This window comes from Dasypus novemcinctus, chromosome X (genome assembly GCF_030445035.2).
Source record: "Dasypus novemcinctus isolate mDasNov1 chromosome X, mDasNov1.1.hap2, whole genome shotgun sequence".
NCBI classification, from domain to species: domain Eukaryota; kingdom Metazoa; phylum Chordata; class Mammalia; order Cingulata; family Dasypodidae; genus Dasypus; species Dasypus novemcinctus.
In genome coordinates this window covers 78,054,862-78,074,171 of record NC_080704.1, presented here as the reverse complement: position 1 = coordinate 78,074,171, position 19,310 = coordinate 78,054,862, and the positions used below count along the sequence as shown (strand labels likewise).

At 44.5% G+C, this 19,310-nt stretch overlaps 1 protein-coding gene across 1 annotated transcript in view; it reads left to right on the top strand.

Moving 5' to 3' along the window:
• The window catches only part of TEX11 (testis expressed 11), a 546,877-nt gene that overhangs the window by 478,841 nt on the left and 48,726 nt on the right, over window positions 1-19,310 (top strand). The window contains exon 28 of the mRNA XM_058291673.2: window positions 3,422-3,542. Coding sequence (XP_058147656.1) covers window positions 3,422-3,542 — 121 coding nt within the window. The remainder of the gene's footprint in view (window positions 1-3,421; window positions 3,543-19,310) is intronic.

The following is a 19,310-nucleotide window of genomic DNA, read 5'->3' as shown; positions in this document are numbered from 1 at the left end:
TAAAAAAAAATAGTCTGAATACCAATGATCTGGTCCAACTCCCCCATTTTACAGGCCGGGAAACTGAGGTCCAGAGAGGAGCAAGTGACTCAAGGTCACCAGAGAATTCATAGCAAGGCTGGGCTGAGATCCTGATCTCCAGGGTCTGTCTGCTGTGCTTCTGACTTGGTTGGTGACCCTCTGGCAAATCCTTTCCTCTCTGGTCTTGGTTTCCCCATTTGACTCTGGAAGGAACTGCCCCTATACAGGATCTAGTACCTGAGACCAGAAATCTTAGTCCTGACCTGAGGAAAGCTACATATAGGGTGATGATCTGGATTTGCTGCAGAAACTCACAAGACACTGGTAGAGGGACAGAGAGAGTTTAACTTGAAGGGCAGGAGTCAAGATTCAGACCAATTCTAAAACACAGACAGGAGGGTCAAAACCATCTTCTCTTCAACCAGAATCAGCTGGATGTGAGTAGGCAGGAATTCCTCTTGTGGGGATACAAATGCCAGAAATGTACCCATGACCACTGAACACCAACACCAGAGCCCTCAGGGTCACAGAGCCTGCTTCCTCCACTGCCACCTCAAGGATGGCAAGATCAGCCCAAGTTAACAGGAGGCTCCAGCCAAGCTCCATGGCTGTCCTCCATGAGGTATTCTGGAGAGGGCCCTACTTCCTTGGAAGTAGGACCAAATGGCCCCTTCTGGCCCCTTCAGGAGTTCCCTTCTGACCTGAGAATTCTTTTCTGTGTTCTGAGCCCAGCTCTAAGGCTCTCTCTTTTTGAAAAAATACATCAACCCAGCAAGAGGCTATACAGACCCATTCTCACTGAAGAGAGACAGACAAGCTTTCCCCACTGTGCAGAGCAATTCTGGAGCTAAGATGGGGGGCTGCAGGAGAACACCTATCCTGAACTGTTTCAACCCAGGTGGTACATTAGAATTATCTTGGGAGCATTAAGGAAATACGGATGCCCAGGTCCCACCCCAGACCAGTTGAAGCTGAGTCTCCAAAGTGAGCCTGAATGTCAGTATATTTCTCTAAGTGCCCAGGTGATTCTGCAGGACAGTCTAGTCCATTTGTACCCCTTGTAGTCATGAGGAAGAGGACAGTGCGCCCCAAACAGGAGCTGGGACTCCAAGGTTATCAAAGAGCCAGGACTCAAGCCCATGTCCTCTAAACCCTGGCTGGAGGCTCCTAAAAAGTCAAGAAGCATTGTCCCCAGGCCCCCTCGCCCAGATCTCTCTGGGGCCCCTCCCCCAGATCTCTCTGGGACCTCTAGCCACAGCACAATGGGGGCTCTGGGCTCCTGTTTGCCCCCTCCCTTAACCATGGCTTATTGCCCTCCTCTGCCCAATATCCACGTTCCCTGTTTTATCCTGTGTTTACTCCATCACTGGAGCTTGTTCCCATGGGAAACCCCAGCCAAGCTTGTCTTATTGTGCTCTAGAGAAAAAGTCCAAGACCCAGGTACTGTCAGGGAAGAGAACTCCAATGCACAGAGCTACCTCTCCCACTTCATTTGTGTACAGCATGTCACAGTTTACAAAGTCTTCCCACACCATGCACGGAGCATTCAAATCTCCCACAAGTCAGGCATACCTTATCTGCATGTTTGGAAGGGAAGACCTAGCCTCAGAAAAGTGACAGAACATCATTCCCAAGGTTACAACTGCAAAATGGTGGAGGTAGGGGTTAAGGCCAGAGAGCTTCTAGCAGGTCCCCTAAAGGCTGCCCACCCTTAAGGGACCCAGACCTCATGCTTAAAAGTAGTACACAGGCATCTTTGAACAAAGTAGGGCCCACTGGCAAGGTACCATCTACCTTAGCTCTAAAGGAATTGTTCCTCATAGAACAAAGCTTAGGATTTTATCATAGAGGGAAATAGGGAGTCAGAAATCGATCTTTGTTTTTAATATGAAACCGTGACTGAAACCGTTTGGATGATTTATCATTATTTTTAAAATTCTCTGTACTTTTATAAAAAGAAATAAAAGTGTGGGGGGGAGGATGATTGGTAGACACTTCTGGCCTAAAAAACCTGCAAAACAGCTCCATATTGAGAGTTGCATTACACATCAAGAATTATTTAGCATTGTCAAGGAGTCTGGTTTTCCCAAAAGAAAAAAAAAGAGGGAAAAAGTTGCTTTTTGCATTTGTCCGTGTATAATAAAACTACTAAGTACCTTTCTTTTGTTTTATTACTAAATATTTCAAACATACAGAGTTAATATAACACCAATAAACCCACTACCCAAATTTAATAAATGTTAACATTTTGTTGTATTTGCCTTATTTTTTCCTAAATAATTTTCTTTAAGGACCAATAAGTGCTGTACATAATATAAGAATATTATTTGGGAAGCAGATGGGGCTCAAGTGATAAGGCGCCATATGGTGGGACCCGAGTTCCATCCTTGGGGCCTCCTGTTGAAAAGAAGAGAAAGCATGCCTGTGTGGTAAGCCAGTGCCAGCATGGCAAGCTGAATGCCCGTGCAGTGAGCCAAGTGCCCACACAGGCGAGTGCCCACATGGTGAGCCAAGTGCCCATACGAGTGCCAGTGTGGTGAGCCAAGTGCCTGCACAGCAAGCTGAGTGCCTGTGTGGCGAGCCGAGTGCCTGTGTGAGTGCCTGTGTGGTGAGCCAGTGCCCGTGCAGCAAGCTGAGTGCCCACGCGGTAAACCAGTGCCTGCGCAAGTGAGTCACACAGCAAGATGATGACACAACAAAAGAGAGATGAAGGGGAGAGTCAAGGTGAAGTGTAGCAGAGACCAGTAACTGAGGTGGCAATTGACAGGGAACCTCTCTCCATATCAGAAGTCCCCAGGATCAAATCCTGGTGAATGCTAGAGGAGAAAGACGAGAAGAGAAGACAAAAAGAGAAATAGATACAGAAGATCACACAATAAATGGACAGATAGCAAAATCAGCGGGGGTGGGGGGTGGGAGAGGGAAAGAAAAATATTATTTATTGGTAATTTTATGTTTTCTAAGCCCAGGCATGGGGAAAATTTGATGTTGTGTAGTTTTTCTCTGGAAAATGTCATTATGGTCTTTCTATTCTGGTACATAAGAGACAGCTTTCCTGGAATTATTTATCCCCAATTAAAATCCAAATTCCTTTGCCTATTTGAGGACGTAACTGCTGCCTTAAAGTGCCCGTAAATGGAACCAGCTCATGCTGTAGTAACCTGCCACAGCTCCTTAGGGTGACACTAAAAAAGAGTGAAACCAAAGGTATGACAAAAGGAAAAATTGGTTAGCTCCTTTTACAGCTTCAAAAATCTGTCTTCTGAGGTTGGAGGCCAGTTAGAATTGAAGGAAGAACAGAAGCGTTGTGAAGCTCTTAGTCTGGGATAAGATCCAGATTTTTCTTTTCTTAGCCAGATCTCTTTCCTATGGAATGAGTTTTCTCTTTTTTGATTTCCAGCAAATGTATGCACAATTTGATTAACCTCTTAGTGCCAGATGGGGCATCAGATCCTGAGCTCTGTCCTCTGGAAGAAGTTTGGGGCTATTTTGAAGATGCTCTGAGACTTATTAGTCACACAGTAAGTCAAACCATGCTATTAAATTTTCAACTTATTTTAAAGAACTGAACTATCTTGTATATTAGAAATTATATAGCGTAATGCTTTCTAATACATTTTACTGTAAGTAAATTCATATTGTTATACAGTACATTTATAGGTGGGAACCTAAAACAAATTCATATTGCAATGGACTTACACACTACAAAATTTCAATGGGTTTATGAAATGTAAATAATTAAAAGTAGAAATTTTCTAATGCAAATATATTATGGATTTGTTCAAAATAGCAAAGCCACCTAGTATTTTGATTTATTTTGTATTTTTAAAACCTGGTAAAGTTGTTACTTCTCCTGTGATGGTATTAACTTTTGAAAGAGCTTGTTATTCCTGCCATTTCTCAGAGGCAGGTGATAGAGTAGAAGGAACATTGAAGACCTTTATTTTAGTACCTTCTCTGCTGGTTGTTTTTCTTTTCGGTGCAGGTTTATTTGGTGATTTTTTAAAACAGCTTTATTGAAGTATAATTTACATACCATAAAATTCACTCAATGCATGTAAATTTGTAGTAAAGATTTTCAGTAAATTTATAGTTGTGTAATTATCACCACAATCTAGTTTTAGAACATTTCTGTCACTCTAAAAAAGTTTCCCCTTGCTTGTTTGCTCCCTGCTCCCACCATTAGCCCCAGGCAACCCCTGATATGCTGGTTATCTATAGATTTTCTTTTCTGGACACTTAATATAAATGAAAACATATAGTATGTGGTCTCTTGTACCTGGCTTCTTTCACTTAGCATGTTTTTGAGGTTCATTCATGTTGTGGCATCTATCAATATTTTCTTTTTATTGCTGACAAATATTCCATTTTTGGATATACCATATTTTGTTTATCTGTTCACCAGTTGATGGACATTTGGGTTGTTTCTAACACTTTGGCTTTTATCAGTAATGCTGCTCTGAATATTTGTGTACAGGTTTTTGTGTGGACATAGTTTTCACTTCTCTTGGGTTTATACTTAGAGGTGGAATTACTAGGTCATATGGTAATTCTATGTGTAACTTTTTGAGGAGCTGCAAACTGGTTTCCAAAGCACCTGCACTGTTTTATGTTCCTCGCAGCAATATGTGAGGATATCGATTTCTCCGTGTTCTTTTTTTTTTTTTTTTTTTTTTTTTTTTTTTTTAAAGATTTATTTATTTATTTAATTTCCCCCCCTCCCCTGGTTGTCTGTTCTTGGTGTCTATTTGTTGCGTCTTGTTTCTTTGTCTGCTTTTGTTTCTTTGTCCGCTTCTGTTGTCGTCAGCGGCACGGGAAGTGTGGGCGGCGCCATTCCTGGGCAGGCTGCTCTTTCTTTTCACGCTGGGCGGCTTTCCTCATGGGCGCACTCCTTGCGCGTGGGGCTCCCCCACGCGGGGGACACCCTTGCGTGGCACGGCACTCCTTGCGCGCATCAGCGCTGCGCATGGCCAGCTCCACACGGGTCAAGGAGGCCCGGGGTTTGAACCGCGGACCTCCCATGTGGTAGACGGACGCCCTAACCACTGGGCCAAAGTCCGTTTCCCTCTCCGTGTTCTTATTAGCACTTGTTATTGTCCATCTTTTTTTTTATAGCTATCCTAATGGGAAGCTCATTGTGCTTCACATTTTTATTTTCTCGATGGCTAATGAGGTTGGTCATCTCTTCATATGCTTATTGACCATTTGTATATCTTCTTTAGAAAAATGTTTATTCAATTCTTTTGCCCATTTTTTAAAAATTGGGTTGTTTTTCTTCTTCTTGAGTTGTTAAGAGTTGTTTATATATTCTGTATACAAGCTCTTTATCAAGTATATGATCTGTAAATATTTTCTCCCAGTCTCTGGTTTGTGTTTTCATTTTCTTAATGGCATCATTTGAAGAGCTGATGTTTCAAATTTTGATGAAATCCAGTTGATCAGTTTTCTTTTATGGATCATGCTTTTGGTGTCATATCTAAGAAATCTTTGTCTAACCCAAGTTCATAACGATTTTCTCTGTCTTATTGTAGAAGTTTTATACTTTTGTCTCTTACATTTAGTCTGTAATCCATTTTGAGTTAATTCTCGTGTATGGTGTCTGATGTTAGGGTCTAAGTGTTTTTTCGTTTGTTTTTGCATTTAACACTTCTGCTGTTTGACTTCAATTTTCTCAGCCATAAAAAGGGAATAATATCTGTTCTGACTCACTCACGCTGGGATTGTAAGACTTAATTGAAAGAATATACATGTTGTAAACTGTAAGAACCCATAAATATATAAAAGTCACAAAGAAAGTCATTATTTGAGCCCATGTTACTTTTTTTTTTGAAGTCAGTGTTGAGCATTTTGGATATACACTTTCTTTTGGAAAGAAGAGAAAATTCCATTTCTAAGCTTTGAGCCTCATCTGGACCTTCAAGTGTATTTGCCGTAGTCACTAATACAAACTAAAATTAGATTAAACTATAACACCAAATTGAGCAATTCCTGTGCTCTCTGTAGTAAGGCCAAAACCTCTCTGAACATTTTGTTTTTGCTGCTTTTATTCTGTCTGATACATTGCAGTAAGAACTTTCTTGGGTTGCCTGATGAGAGGATAATGCTTTTCTTTTTATATGATGAGTTCCCCATTCATTATTGCTTATCCCCTAAAACATGATTAGGTAGTTAGCTTTTTATGCAGAGATGAATTTATCGACTCTCTTGGCTCTTTAGATAGTGTTTGTTGCTTTTTCCTGTTTGATTGAATGTGCTATGCATCTCCTTTGTTTTAAGTGCTTGGGAGAAAATTCTACCTTTATCTGACTTTTCTATTGATGAGTCCAACATTTATTATTTATTGAGCAATAATTTTTATCAAGTGCCTTCACACACTGGCAAAATAGCTGTTGCATGAATATAATGCCTCATGTCTCATATTAAAGTGATTTAAAGTTTGCAGAGCACTCATATATCCATTATTTCACGTCACCCTGCACCAGCAATTCTATGAAGTAGACGGTGCTGGTATTATTATCTTTGTTTTAAAAAATGAGGAAACTAAGATTCAAAAAGGTTAAGTTACCAATTTGCCTAAGGTCTTGTGGCTAATGAAAGAGAGAATCAGACTAGAACCCAGATCTTCTGACCTCAATTTCAGGACTCTTTACACCATAACACACATATTCTCTGCCTCCTGCAGGTAGTAAATGTCAGTTCAAATGAAAGGCAGAAGGGATGGTAAACTCTTCATCAGGCAAGCCTATGTATTCCAGATTTTTTTAAGAGAAAGCGGATTATTCTGTTTTTTCATGAAAATTTCATTTTGAGATAATTGTAGATTCACAAGCAGTTGTAAGAAATAATACAAAGAGATTCAGTATATTCTTCACCCAATTTCCCAATTTCCCCCAATGGTAACATCTTTCAAAACTATAGTACAATATCATAATCAGGATATTGACATTATTAGTCAAGACACAGAACATTTACATCACAAGGATTCCTCTTGTTACCCTATCATAGTCCCAACCACTCTCTTGGCTGTTCCCACACCCACCTTAAACCCCGGTAACCATTAATTTGTTCTCATTTTCTATAATGTTGTCATTTCAAGAATGTTATATATAAATGGAATCACACAGTATATACCCTTTTGAGATTGGCTTTTTTTCACTCAGCATAATTCTCTGAAGATTCATCAGGTTGTTGTGTGAATCAATATTTGATTTCTTTTTGTTTTTATTGCTCAGTAGAATAGTAGTCCTTGGAACAAATGTACCACAGTTTGCTTAACCAGTCACCTATTGAAGGACATCTGACCTGTTGCCAGTTTGGGGCTATTATGAAGAAAACTGCCATAGACATTTGTATACAGGTTTTTCATTTCACTGGAACAAATGCTGGCTTGTATTGATAATTGCATGTTAATTATTAAAGAACCTGCCAATCTGTTTACCAGAGTATATCTACAGTTTTACTTCCCCACAAGCAGTATCTGAATGATCTAGTATCTCCTCACCCTTAATAGCATTTGGTGTTGTCACTATCTATTTTAGCCATTCTGACAGGTATATAGTGATATTTTATTGCGGTTTTTCATTTTTTGTTTCCTTTTGGTTTTTTGTCTTTTATTTTCATTGTGGTTTTTAATTTGCATTTCCCTAATGGCTATTGATGTTGAACATCTTTTCCTGTGTTTATTTGCCATCTGTATATCTGCTTTGATAAAATGACTTTTCAGATCTTTTGCCCATTTTTCTAATTGGGTTGTTTTCTCTACTGTTCCATTTTGACAGTTCTTTATATATTCTAGATACTAGTCAGATATGTGGTTTGCACATATTTTCTCTCAGACTATAGCTTTTCATTCTCTTAACAAGTTCATTAACAGATCAAATGTTTTAATATTGATGAAGTCAAATTTATCAAGTTTCCCTTTTGTGAATTGTGCTTTTGGTGTCAAGTCTAAGAACACTTTGCCTAGTCCTAGATTCCCAAAGATTTTCTCCTCTGCTTTTTTCAAGAAGATTTATACTCTTATGTTTTGTTTTGTTTTGATTAGAGAAGTTGAATGTTTACATAAAAATCATCCATAAAATACAGAGATCCCCTATACCACCCATTACTAACACCTGGCATTAGTGTGGTACATTTATTAGAATTTATAAAAGAACATTTTTATGATTGTACTAATTGTAGTCCATCATTTACAATAGGATTCACTGTTTGTGTTGTGGGTTTTTTTAAATTTTATTCTCATAACATATACACAACCTAAAATTTCCCCCTTTTAACCATATTCACATATATAATTATATATGAGTATATATATGATTATATATATAATTATATATATAATTAGTGCTGTTAATTACATTCACAAGGCTGTGCTAATATTGTTCCAATTATTTCACATCAGTGAAATGATCATCATCACCATCAGCCCAAATAAAATTTCTATAAAATATAAGTATTAACTCCCCATTCCCTACCCTATCCCATCCCCTGGTAACCTGTATTCTAGATTCTGACACTATGAATTTCCTTATTCTAATTATCTTATATCAATGAGCTCATGCAGTATTTGTCCTTTTGTGTCTGGCTTATTTCACTCAACATGATTTAAAGTTTCAGCCAGGTTGTCACATGTATCAGAGCTTAACTCCATTTTACAGCTGAATAATAATCCATTGTGTGTATATACCAGATTTTGTTTATCCATTCATTGGTTTATGGACCCTTAGGTTGCTTCCATCTTTCAGCAATTCTGAATAATGCTGCTATGAACATTGATTGCGGCGGCTTGCTCGGTCGGTAGAGGTGGGGTCTGGCTGCGGACGAGGGGTCGGTCCAGCTCTGGACGAGGGGTCGGTCCCGCTTGGGACGAGGGGTCGGTCCCACCTGGGACGAGGGGTCGGTCCGGCAGCAGACGAGGGATCGGTCTCACAAGGGGTTGCGCGGTTCGGCTGACGGGGTCGCCCGGAGAAGCCGGCGACGAAGGGGTCGCCCGGAGAAGCAGGCGACGAAGGGGTCGCCCGGAGAAGCAGGCGACGAACTGGGGACAAGGGAGGCCAGGCCCTTGTCGGGGGCTCTCAGGACTGGAGGGCGCACGGCAGAAGAACTACCGCGGAGACAAGGTAAACACGCAAGTCCACTTTACTGAGGGAGAGGCAACAGTTTTATAGGGGCTGGGGAAGGCTGATTGGTCGAAGCCACGCCCTGTTCTGATTGGTTGCCGGCAAAAGGTCAGTGGGCGGTACTGGACGGGGGAGGGGTGGTGGTTAGGGATTGGCTGTCGCTGTTGCTGGGGGAAGGGGCAGGGTTCAGGGATTGGTGGCTGCTGTTGCTGGGGTGGAGGGCAGACTTGAGTTTCCCGCCCACGCCTGGCTGTTGCTGCTGTCGGGGGAAGGGAAAAGGGCGGGCTGGATTTTTCCGCCCACACCTGGCTGTTGCTGCTGTCGGGGGAGGGGAAAAGGGCAGACTGGATTTCTCCGCCCACGCCTGGCTGTTGCTGCTGTCGGGGGAGGGGAAAAGGGCAGACTGGAACTTTCTGCCCTGCGCCTGCGCAGGGAGAAGGAAGAAGAAGGGTGCCGCCCCACAAGGCATCGGGTGGTGCCATCTGGGAGGAGGGGCGGCCGCGGAAGCATGGCTGCCGAGAAGGGGAGACCCGAGGGCACTCTGCGCCCATGCCGAGCTTCCTTCAGGGGTGGCGGTGAGTCCGACCAGCCACCCTATTATGGGGGCAGCGGAATTAGGCCTGCCGCGGCCGCTCCCCTGCCAGGCCAGCAGACCACACTTCAGCCCGAGGGGTGACCGCATTTCCCCCTTCTTTTCAAATAAGGGCCAGGATGGCAGCAGCAACAAGTAGCCGAGGCCCAAGAGGCAGTAAGCAATGAGGGAAGCGGGCTGAAGAGGGAGGTGAGTATGACGGGGATACAAATGTACAATTTGGGGGGCAGTATCTTGCCCTTGCAAGCAAGGGTGGCCAATGTCCAATTCTTGTTGATCTCGGTGGCTATAAGGTCTATCTGTTGTTAAAAGTCCAGGATGATAGCGCATTACAGGTGGTTGATCTCTTCTTGGTGGCGAAGAGCGGCAGAGGCAGACTGTGTGATGGTCTGGAGGATCACAGTGGTGAGGACAAGTTGCGTCAGGGCACCAGCGACGGTGGTGGCAGCAGCGTCGGGAGTGGTGGAGACGTAGGCGAGGACAAGAAGGCCAAGGTCTCCACGGGTGCGAGAGAGGCCGATGTTAATGGGGCGGGCCGACATGGGCGGCCCAATCTGCAACGCAGTAGGGGTTCAAGCGAAAAAAGGAGGGGGGGCGGGGGACGAGAAAGGACGCTTTGGATGGCTGAGAAGAGGAGTGAGGTCGAGACAGGAGGAAGCTCCGCAGAAGTATGGGGAGCTGTTAAAAGCAGAAACGTTATTAGATGCTAGAAAGCAGGCCGCAGGCCGGGGAAAGCAGGTTGCGGGCCGTTTCGCGGGGCTGGAGCTGCTTGAGAGCGATGGCGGCATGGGGGGCCGTGGTTACAATCTTCTGGGGTGGTAGTGGCTAGACAGATGGTGGAAAATATTATCAAGAAAGCAAAGGTTATGAGAAAGAAATAGAGTATTAAAGGCTGTGGGGGAAGTGAGAAGATCATTTAGAGGATAGGGTTGAGAATGGTATGTTTAAGACAGAAGCTTTGTGGTTTGTAGGAGACTGCTTTATAAACGAAGGAGAATGAGGGCAGTAAATATAGTAACGATAGATAGGAAGATGACAGTGAGGAGGAGTCTTTGTTTAAGGTTCCAATCGTCCGGCGCAACAGTGGCTAGGCCTATAGCGAGGGGTGTTGCTAAATAGACAATGGCTGCAAAGACAAAATCATCTTCTGTTTCCTTAAGAATAACTTTTCTTTAAATACTTAGTAGCACGCAATATTAGAAACCGTTTCCTAAAAGCAAGTTGGCAGGGGAGCTTGGTTGCTGTTAATCTTTCCTGTTATAAAATTACCTTTTATTATTATTATCATCAATTTAGTTTTATATATATATATTTAAGAATGACCTTTTGGAATTAGCCATTTAATACCTTAATGTAAACTATTGAAGATAAATTTTATCCTTACAGAACACATTCCCTTACGTAAAGTTATCACAATACCTTTTACACTTGCCGCATGCAAATTAAATTTCAAGAGTTTATGAAAAATTAGCCATCTTACTTTAGCACAAAATACGTCTTTTTGCAAAACTTATTACATTTCCGTTAGCATTTTTACAAACTTTTAACCTTTTTAATATTCATATAAGTTTTACATTCTTTATATTATCCTGTGAAGAAAAATAAGTTATTCATTTTAATCTAGGCAAGAACAACTTTTTATGAAGACGTACAGTTAATTTTGTTAATTAAGACTTACAATTTTTTTTAATTGTAGATATCTTATTAACATTTAAACTTATGTATTAATATAATAAACTTAAGTATTAATATAAGCGCTTATTTAATTTTTGGCCATTTGAATAGAGCTCTTTTAAAGATTTCTAGTAATTTATATTTACCATCCGGAGGTATCACAATATATGTTGACATTGAGCGAACAGACAGACAAACACAGAACAATTACAACACATTAACAGAAATATATAATATTAAAGGGGAGAAGAAGGTCCCGATATACTTGAAGCTGTTTGAAAGAGATCTTACACCGGTGAGTGTCTAGGAGACCGGCGAGGGCCCGAACTTGTGGGGCTTGCTTAGCAGATAGGATGTTACCCATTGCTAATGGCCTTTTGGAGCCGATAAGAAAAGGGGCCCTTACCTTGAGAGCGCGGCGATGGGAGCCAAGGTGCGCTGTGAGACGAGGGGTCGGAGCCGGTGGGGCTCCGACGGTGGTCGCGGGCCAAGAGAAGGCCCCGACGAGGGGAGGGCGGGACAACGAGCAGTGGAGCAAGGCAAAGGGGAGCAAGCACAGAGGGGAGGAGGCAGAGGTGAAGGCAGGGGTGGAGGTGCTCAGGCACGCGCTCCTGAGAGTTTTATTGGCGCCTCTTAATCATAGCGGGTCGGTATAAGCCCCCGACATGGAAGGAGAAAGCCATCCAGCGATTCTCCCAGACCGCCGTGGATCATATGAGGTCACCAAGGTTCAGGAGCAGCAATGCAGAGTGAAAAGATAGGGGTGAGAAGAGAGGAGAGCGTAGGGCTATGGTAGGGTTACTTCAGACGTGCAAGCGCGTGCTCCCGAGAAATCCAAGGCTCCTCTTAATCATAGCGGGTCGGTATAAGCCCCCGACATGGAAGGAGAAAGCCATCCAGCGATTCTCCCAGACCGCCGTGGATCGTATGAGGTAGCCAAGGCTCAGGTAGCAGCAATATTGCACGAGAGAAGTCCCAAGGTGAGAAGAGAGGAGGGCGTAGGGCTGTGGTAGGATTACTTCAGACGTGCAAGCGCGCACTCCCGAGAAATCCAAGGCTCCTCTTAATCATAGCGGGTCGGTATAAGCCCCCGACATGGAAGGAGAAAGCCATCCAGCGATTCTCCCAGACCGCCGTGGATCGTATGAGGTAGCCAAGGCTCAGGTAGCAGCAATGTTGCACGAGAGAAGTCCCAAGGTGAGAAGAGAGGAGGGGGTAGGGCTGTGGTAGGATTACTTCAGACGTGCAAGCGCGCGCTCCCGAGAAATCCAAGGCTCCTCTTAATCATAGCGGGTCGGTATAAGCCCCCGACATGGAAGGAGAAAGCCATCCAGCGATTCTCCCAGACCGCCGTGGATCGTATGAGGTAGCCAAGGCTCAGGTAGCAGCAATGTTGCACGAGAGAAGTCCCAAGGTGAGAAGAGAGGAGGGGGGGGCTGCCAGGTTATGGAGTGAGGCTGTGGTGGGGTTGCCTTGCCCCACGTTGGGCGCCAGCTGCGGCGGCTTGCTCGGTCGGTAGAGGTGGGGTCTGGCTGCGGACGAGGGGTCGGTCCAGCTCTGGACGAGGGGTCGGTCCCGCTTGGGACGAGGGGTCGGTCCCACCTGGGACGAGGGGTCGGTCCGGCAGCAGACGAGGGATCGGTCTCACAAGGGGTTGCGCGGTTCGGCTGACGGGGTCGCCCGGAGAAGCCGGCGACGAAGGGGTCGCCCGGAGAAGCAGGCGACGAAGGGGTCGCCCGGAGAAGCAGGCGACGAACTGGGGACAAGGGAGGCCAGGCCCTTGTCGGGGGCTCTCAGGACTGGAGGGCGCACGGCAGAAGAACTACCGCGGAGACAAGGTAAACACGCAAGTCCACTTTACTGAGGGAGAGGCAACAGTTTTATAGGGGCTGGGGAAGGCTGATTGGTCGAAGCCACGCCCTGTTCTGATTGGTTGCCGGCAAAAGGTCAGTGGGCGGTACTGGACGGGGGAGGGGTGGTGGTTAGGGATTGGCTGTCGCTGTTGCTGGGGGAAGGGGCAGGGTTCAGGGATTGGTGGCTGCTGTTGCTGGGGTGGAGGGCAGACTTGAGTTTCCCGCCCACGCCTGGCTGTTGCTGCTGTCGGGGGAAGGGAAAAGGGCGGGCTGGATTTTTCCGCCCACACCTGGCTGTTGCTGCTGTCGGGGGAGGGGAAAAGGGCAGACTGGATTTCTCCGCCCACGCCTGGCTGTTGCTGCTGTCGGGGGAGGGGAAAAGGGCAGACTGGAACTTTCTGCCCTGCGCCTGCGCAGGGAGAAGGAAGAAGAAGGGTGCCGCCCCACAAGGCATCGGGTGGTGCCATCTGGGAGGAGGGGCGGCCGCGGAAGCATGGCTGCCGAGAAGGGGAGACCCGAGGGCACTCTGCGCCCATGCCGAGCTTCCTTCAGGGGTGGCGGTGAGTCCGACCAGCCACCCTATTATGGGGGCAGCGGAATTAGGCCTGCCGCGGCCGCTCCCCTGCCAGGCCAGCAGACCACACTTCAGCCCGAGGGGTGACCGCAATTGATGTGCAAATATCTGTCTGAATCCCTGCTTTCAATTCTTTTGGGTATATATGTAGTAGAGGGATTGCCAGGTCATGTAGTAAGTCTATGCTTATGTTTCTGAGGACTTACCAAAGTGTCATCCACAGTAGCTGCACCGTTTTACATTTCCACCAACAATGAACAAATGTTCCTATTTCTCCACATCCTCTCCCACACTTGTAAATTTCCATATTTTAAGTAGGAGGCATTTTAGTGAGTATGAAATGGTATCTATGGTTTTGATTTGCATTTTCCTTATGGCTAGTGATGTTGAGTATCTTTTCATGTGCTTTTTGACCATTTGTATATATTTTTGGAGAAATGTCTATTCAAGGCTTTTGCTTATTAAAGTGTTTGTTTGTCTTTATATTGTTGAATTGTAGGATTTCATTATATATTCTGGATATGAAAACATTTTCAGATATGTGGTTTCCAAATATTTACTCCCATTGAGTAGGTTGTCTTTTTACCTTCATGATAAAGGTCCTTTTTTTTTTTTTTTGATTTTGAGAAGGAAAAATGGTTTATTGACGGCCGGCCGGACTCAGGGACTTTCTGTTTGAATCCCGAGCCCCGAACAAGATTTTAGTCCCTTTTATGCAGAGAGGAAAGGCCAAATGGTCCTTTTGTTTCAGTTCTCAATAGGCTTGAATTAGCATATATTTCCACATCTTAGTAAGCTTTTAGCATGGACCTCAGGCATTCGATAAGCTTTTAGCATATTTGCTTTGCATTTCCCCTGAATACTTAAAGTTTATAGACCTTGCATTGTTAAATTGTCTCCTGCTCACCAAGGGCAGAACTGCAACCTTTCATCATCCCACACCCACAAGTCACAGATAGTTTAGATTATCTCTGAAGAGACAAAGAGCCTGCCACCCATAGCCCACATCATTTCCCCCCTTTGCCAAAGTTTAACTTGCTAAGCTTTGGCATAATTATTGTTGGAGCTATGAGGTGGATGGCTGTTTGTTGTTTTGACTGATTATTTATCAATCTTTAGTGTAGCATCCAGGACTGTTTTTAAGAGTTTAGAAGATTTCATTCTGGACAGCAGAATCCTGGGGCGGGAGCCTCCTGCAGTCATCCTGCGGCCACCTGCGCTCACATGGATTTCCAGTCAGGTTCCAGATCCATCCATTAATTTTATTTTACCCTTGAAGAATTTACACCTTTAATTTAAAAGGGGTGCTGAAGGGAGATGGATCTCTTTTCTGTAACTGCTTCCTGCTGGCCATGGGCTGTAGTCATTGCCTAATAAGGTGTAAAACTCTTAATTTATTCTAACTGGAGGAAGATGGATCTGGCATTCTGTACGAAGTTGGATGAAGTTTTCATATGGCTAATAAGATGTTCACTCTGAAAGAAACAAACTTAATTAAAAATTTGGAATACCCATTTTTAAAAGAGGACACATTGGATTACAGAGGTAGACAAGGTTAGGTGCCTATAAAGATGGCACTCCTTAAAAGCTGGTGGGAACAGCATATATATTCTTTTTTAAGTTATCCATCTTTAGAGAGAAATTGCAACAGACACTTAGCTTTGTCTGAAGACACATTCCAAGCTGTTCAATGATTGGCACTCATTCGCTCTGTCAGATGCTCCTGGTGAACTGGCACTCCTTGGGCAACTGGTTTCACTCAGGATTAGAACACTAAGTTGGAAATTCTCTTAGTTTTCACATCATTGTTGCTAGTTCCACTCTGGGATGTCTATCCAAGACAAATTGCTGTACCATGATTCCCACAGCAAGTTCACGGCCGTCAAAACGAGCTCCGAGCCAGGAGCATGCCGGCGTCTGAGAAGGGACCATGCGCTCCACCTGAGGGTTCCGGGCCGGCGCTTGCAGCCCGGCGCGGAGCCTCGGCCCAGCCCAAGCACCAGGACACCGCTGGGACTGGAACCCCCGAGGGTCCCATGATAAAGGTCCTTGAGGTGCAAAAGTTTTTAGTTTTGATCCGATTGCTTTTATCTTTTTTTTTTCTTTTGTTACTTGAGCTTTGGGTATAAAGTGTGAGAAACTGTTGCCTAACAAAAGGTCCTGAAAATGCTTCCCTACGTTTTCTTGTAGGAGGTTTATAGTTCGGTTCTTATATTTAGGCCTGTGATCCATTTTGAGTTGATTTTTGGTGTAATATGTGAGGTAGGAGTTGAACTTCATTCTTTTCACATGGACATCCAGTTTTACCAGCACCATCTGTTGAAGAGATAATTCTATCCCAGTAGAGTAGACTTGGTACCCTTGTTAAAAATCAGTAGGCCAACTCTCTAAGCCAAATATAGCATGTAGATGCATTGACTTCTCCCCTGCATGGGACATGACTCCCAGGAATGAGTCTCCCTAGCACCGAGGGATTGCTACCAAGCACCAGCTGATGATGTAACTACAAAAAGACCTTGAACATAGAGGTCAACTCAGACCGGCAGAATATCTCAGCCTACATGTAATATCAGGTGTTTAAAACTGCTTTTTGACTTTGGATAAAAGGGAGAAATGGAAAGGACAAGTGAGTTTATATGGCTTTGAGTCTCCAAAAAAGAGTCAGGAGGTCATCAGAGAGTGATGTTTATGTACGCCTCACCAGAGACAGCCAGGATAGATGGAAACCCAGGTGCTGGCTCTTCTGAGGGCTGCAGAGACCCACAGGCTCTATGGTCATGGCAGATGGCTCTGGAGTTCAGAGCCATGTCAGTTGGCCCTACTTTGGAGTTTGTATTCCTGAGTATGATGGAGTTGGACTCAGATATAACCTTTCTATACATGCCTCTTCTGTTACTTTTACCAGACCTGTGGTTGGCGTTTGGGTTGGTGTATACTCAGGAGACCTGAATCTCTGAATTGTCCATGTGGACAGCAAGGCCCTGGGCCTCAGCAGACTTGCGGCTCCTACCCTCTGGTTTCTTGGACTTACCACGGCCAGCTGACAGGGAGGTGAAGAGGGTCAACCACCACACCAGGGAGCCAAGAGTGCCTACAGCTGCAAGCAGGAGAATTGCATCCATCATCCATGTGGAATCTAAACCCCCTCTTGATATAGAGGGGGACTGGACATAGCCATCCCAGGTCCACACAATGGAGGAATAGAGTATGGATTAGAGTGGGCTTACTGGTGTTCTGCTGGGGAACTATTGTGATTAGTGAGGGAAGAAATTGTAGTAATGATGTGGAGAGGCTGGCCACGGTGGCTGCTGATGATTGGGAGAGGGAAGAAGAGATATGGTGTGGGGGCATTTTCAGGATTTGGAGTTGTCCTGGGTGGTGCTACGGGGACGGATGCTGGACGTTGTGTGTCCTGTCATGGTGTACTGGGGGAGAGTGTGGACTACAATGTGGACCACTGTCCATGTGGTGCAGCGGTGCTCCAGAATGTATTCCCCGGGTGCAGTGGATGTGCCACAACGATGGAAGAGGTTGTTGATGTGGGAGGGGTGGCATGGGTTCGGGTGGGGGGTATATAGGGACCTCATATTTTTTCAATGTAACATTTCAAAGAAAATAAAGAAGGAAAAAAATCAGTAGGCCATAAATGTGAGGGTTGATTTCTGAACTCTCAACTCGATTCCGTTGGTCTTATATGTCTGTCTTTGTGCAATACCATGCTGGGTTTTTTTTAAGATTTATTTATTTATTTATTTTTCTCCCCTCCCCCCCCACCCCAGTTGTCTGTTCTCTGTGTCTATTTGCTGCATCTTTGTCTGCTTCTGTTGTTGTCAGCGGCATGTGAATCTGTGTTTCTTTTTGTTGCATCATCTTGTTGTGTCAGCTCTCCGTGTGTGCAGCACCATTCCTGGGCAGGCTGCACTTTCTTTTGCGCTGGGCGGCTCTCCTTATGGGGCGCACTCCTTGTGCGTGGGGCTCCCCTACACGGGGGACACCCTTGCGTGGCAGGGCACTCTTGCGCGCATCAGCACTGCGCATGGGCCAGCTCCATACAGGTCAAGGAGGCCCGGGGTTTGAAGCATGGACCTCCCATGTGGGAGACGGATGCCCTAACCACTGGGCCAAGTCTGGCGCCCACCATACTGTTTTGATTACTATGACTTTGTAACAAGTTTTAAGATTGGGAAGTGTGATTCCTCCACCTTTTTTCTTCTTTATCAAGATGGTTTTGGCTATTTTGGGCCCCTTACCCTTTCTGATAAATTTGATGATTGGCTTTTCCATTTCTGAAAAGAAGGCTGTTGGAATTTTGATTATGATTGCATTGAATCTGTAAATTGCTTTGGGTAAAATTGACATGTTCACAATATTTAGTCTTCCAATACATGAAAACAGAAAGTCTTTCCATTTATTTAGGTCTTCTTTGATTTGTTTTAGCAATGTCTTGAAGTTTTCCAGGTATAAGTCCTTTACATCTTCAGTAAGATTTATTCCTAGATATGTCATTCTTTTAGTTGCTATTATAAATGAAATTTTTTTCTTGTCCTCTTCTTCAGACTGTTCATTGCTAATATATAGAAGCCCTACTGATATCTGTGTGTGTTGCTCTTGTACCCCACCACTTTACTGAACTCATTTATTAGTTCCAGTAGCTTTGTTATGTGTTTTTCAGGAGTTTTTGTTTATGTGATCTGGTCATCTGCAAATAGGGAAAGCTTTACTTCTTTTTTTTAAAAGATGTATGTATGTATTTATTTCTCTCTGCTCCCCCCCCCCCCCAGTTGTCTTCTCTCTGTGTCCAATTCACTGTGTGTTCTTCTATGACCGCTTCTATCCTTATCAGCGGCACCGGGAATCTGTTTCTTTTTGTTGCATCATCTTGTTGCATCAGCTCTCCGTGTGTGCAGTGCCATTCTTGGGCAGGCTGAACTTTCTTTCGCACTGGGTGGCTCTCCTTACGGGGTGCACTCCCTGTGCATGGGGTTCCCCTACGCAGGGGATACCCCTGCAGGCAGGGCACTCCTTGCATGCATCAGCACTGCGCATGGGTCAGCTCCACACAGGTCAAGGAGGCCCAGGGTTTGAACCGCAGACCTCCCATGTGGTAGGCAGATGCCCTATCCATTGGGCCAAGTCTGCTTCCCAAGTTTTACTTCTTCCTTTCCAATTTGGATGTCTTTTATTTCTTTCTCTTGCCTAATTGCTCTGGCTAGAACATCCAGTATAATGTTGAAAAAAGAAGGAAAGCTTCCAGTATTTCACCATTAAGTATGATGTTAGCTGTGGGTTTTTCATAGAAGCCCTTTATCATGTTAAGGATATTTCTTTGGTTCCTGATTTTCAAGCTTTTTTATCAAGAAGGGGTGCTGGATTTTGTCAAATGCATTTTCTGCATCAGTTGAGATGACCATGTGGTTTATTGATTTTCTTATGTTGAACCACCCTTTCATACCTTGGATGAATCCCACTTGATAATG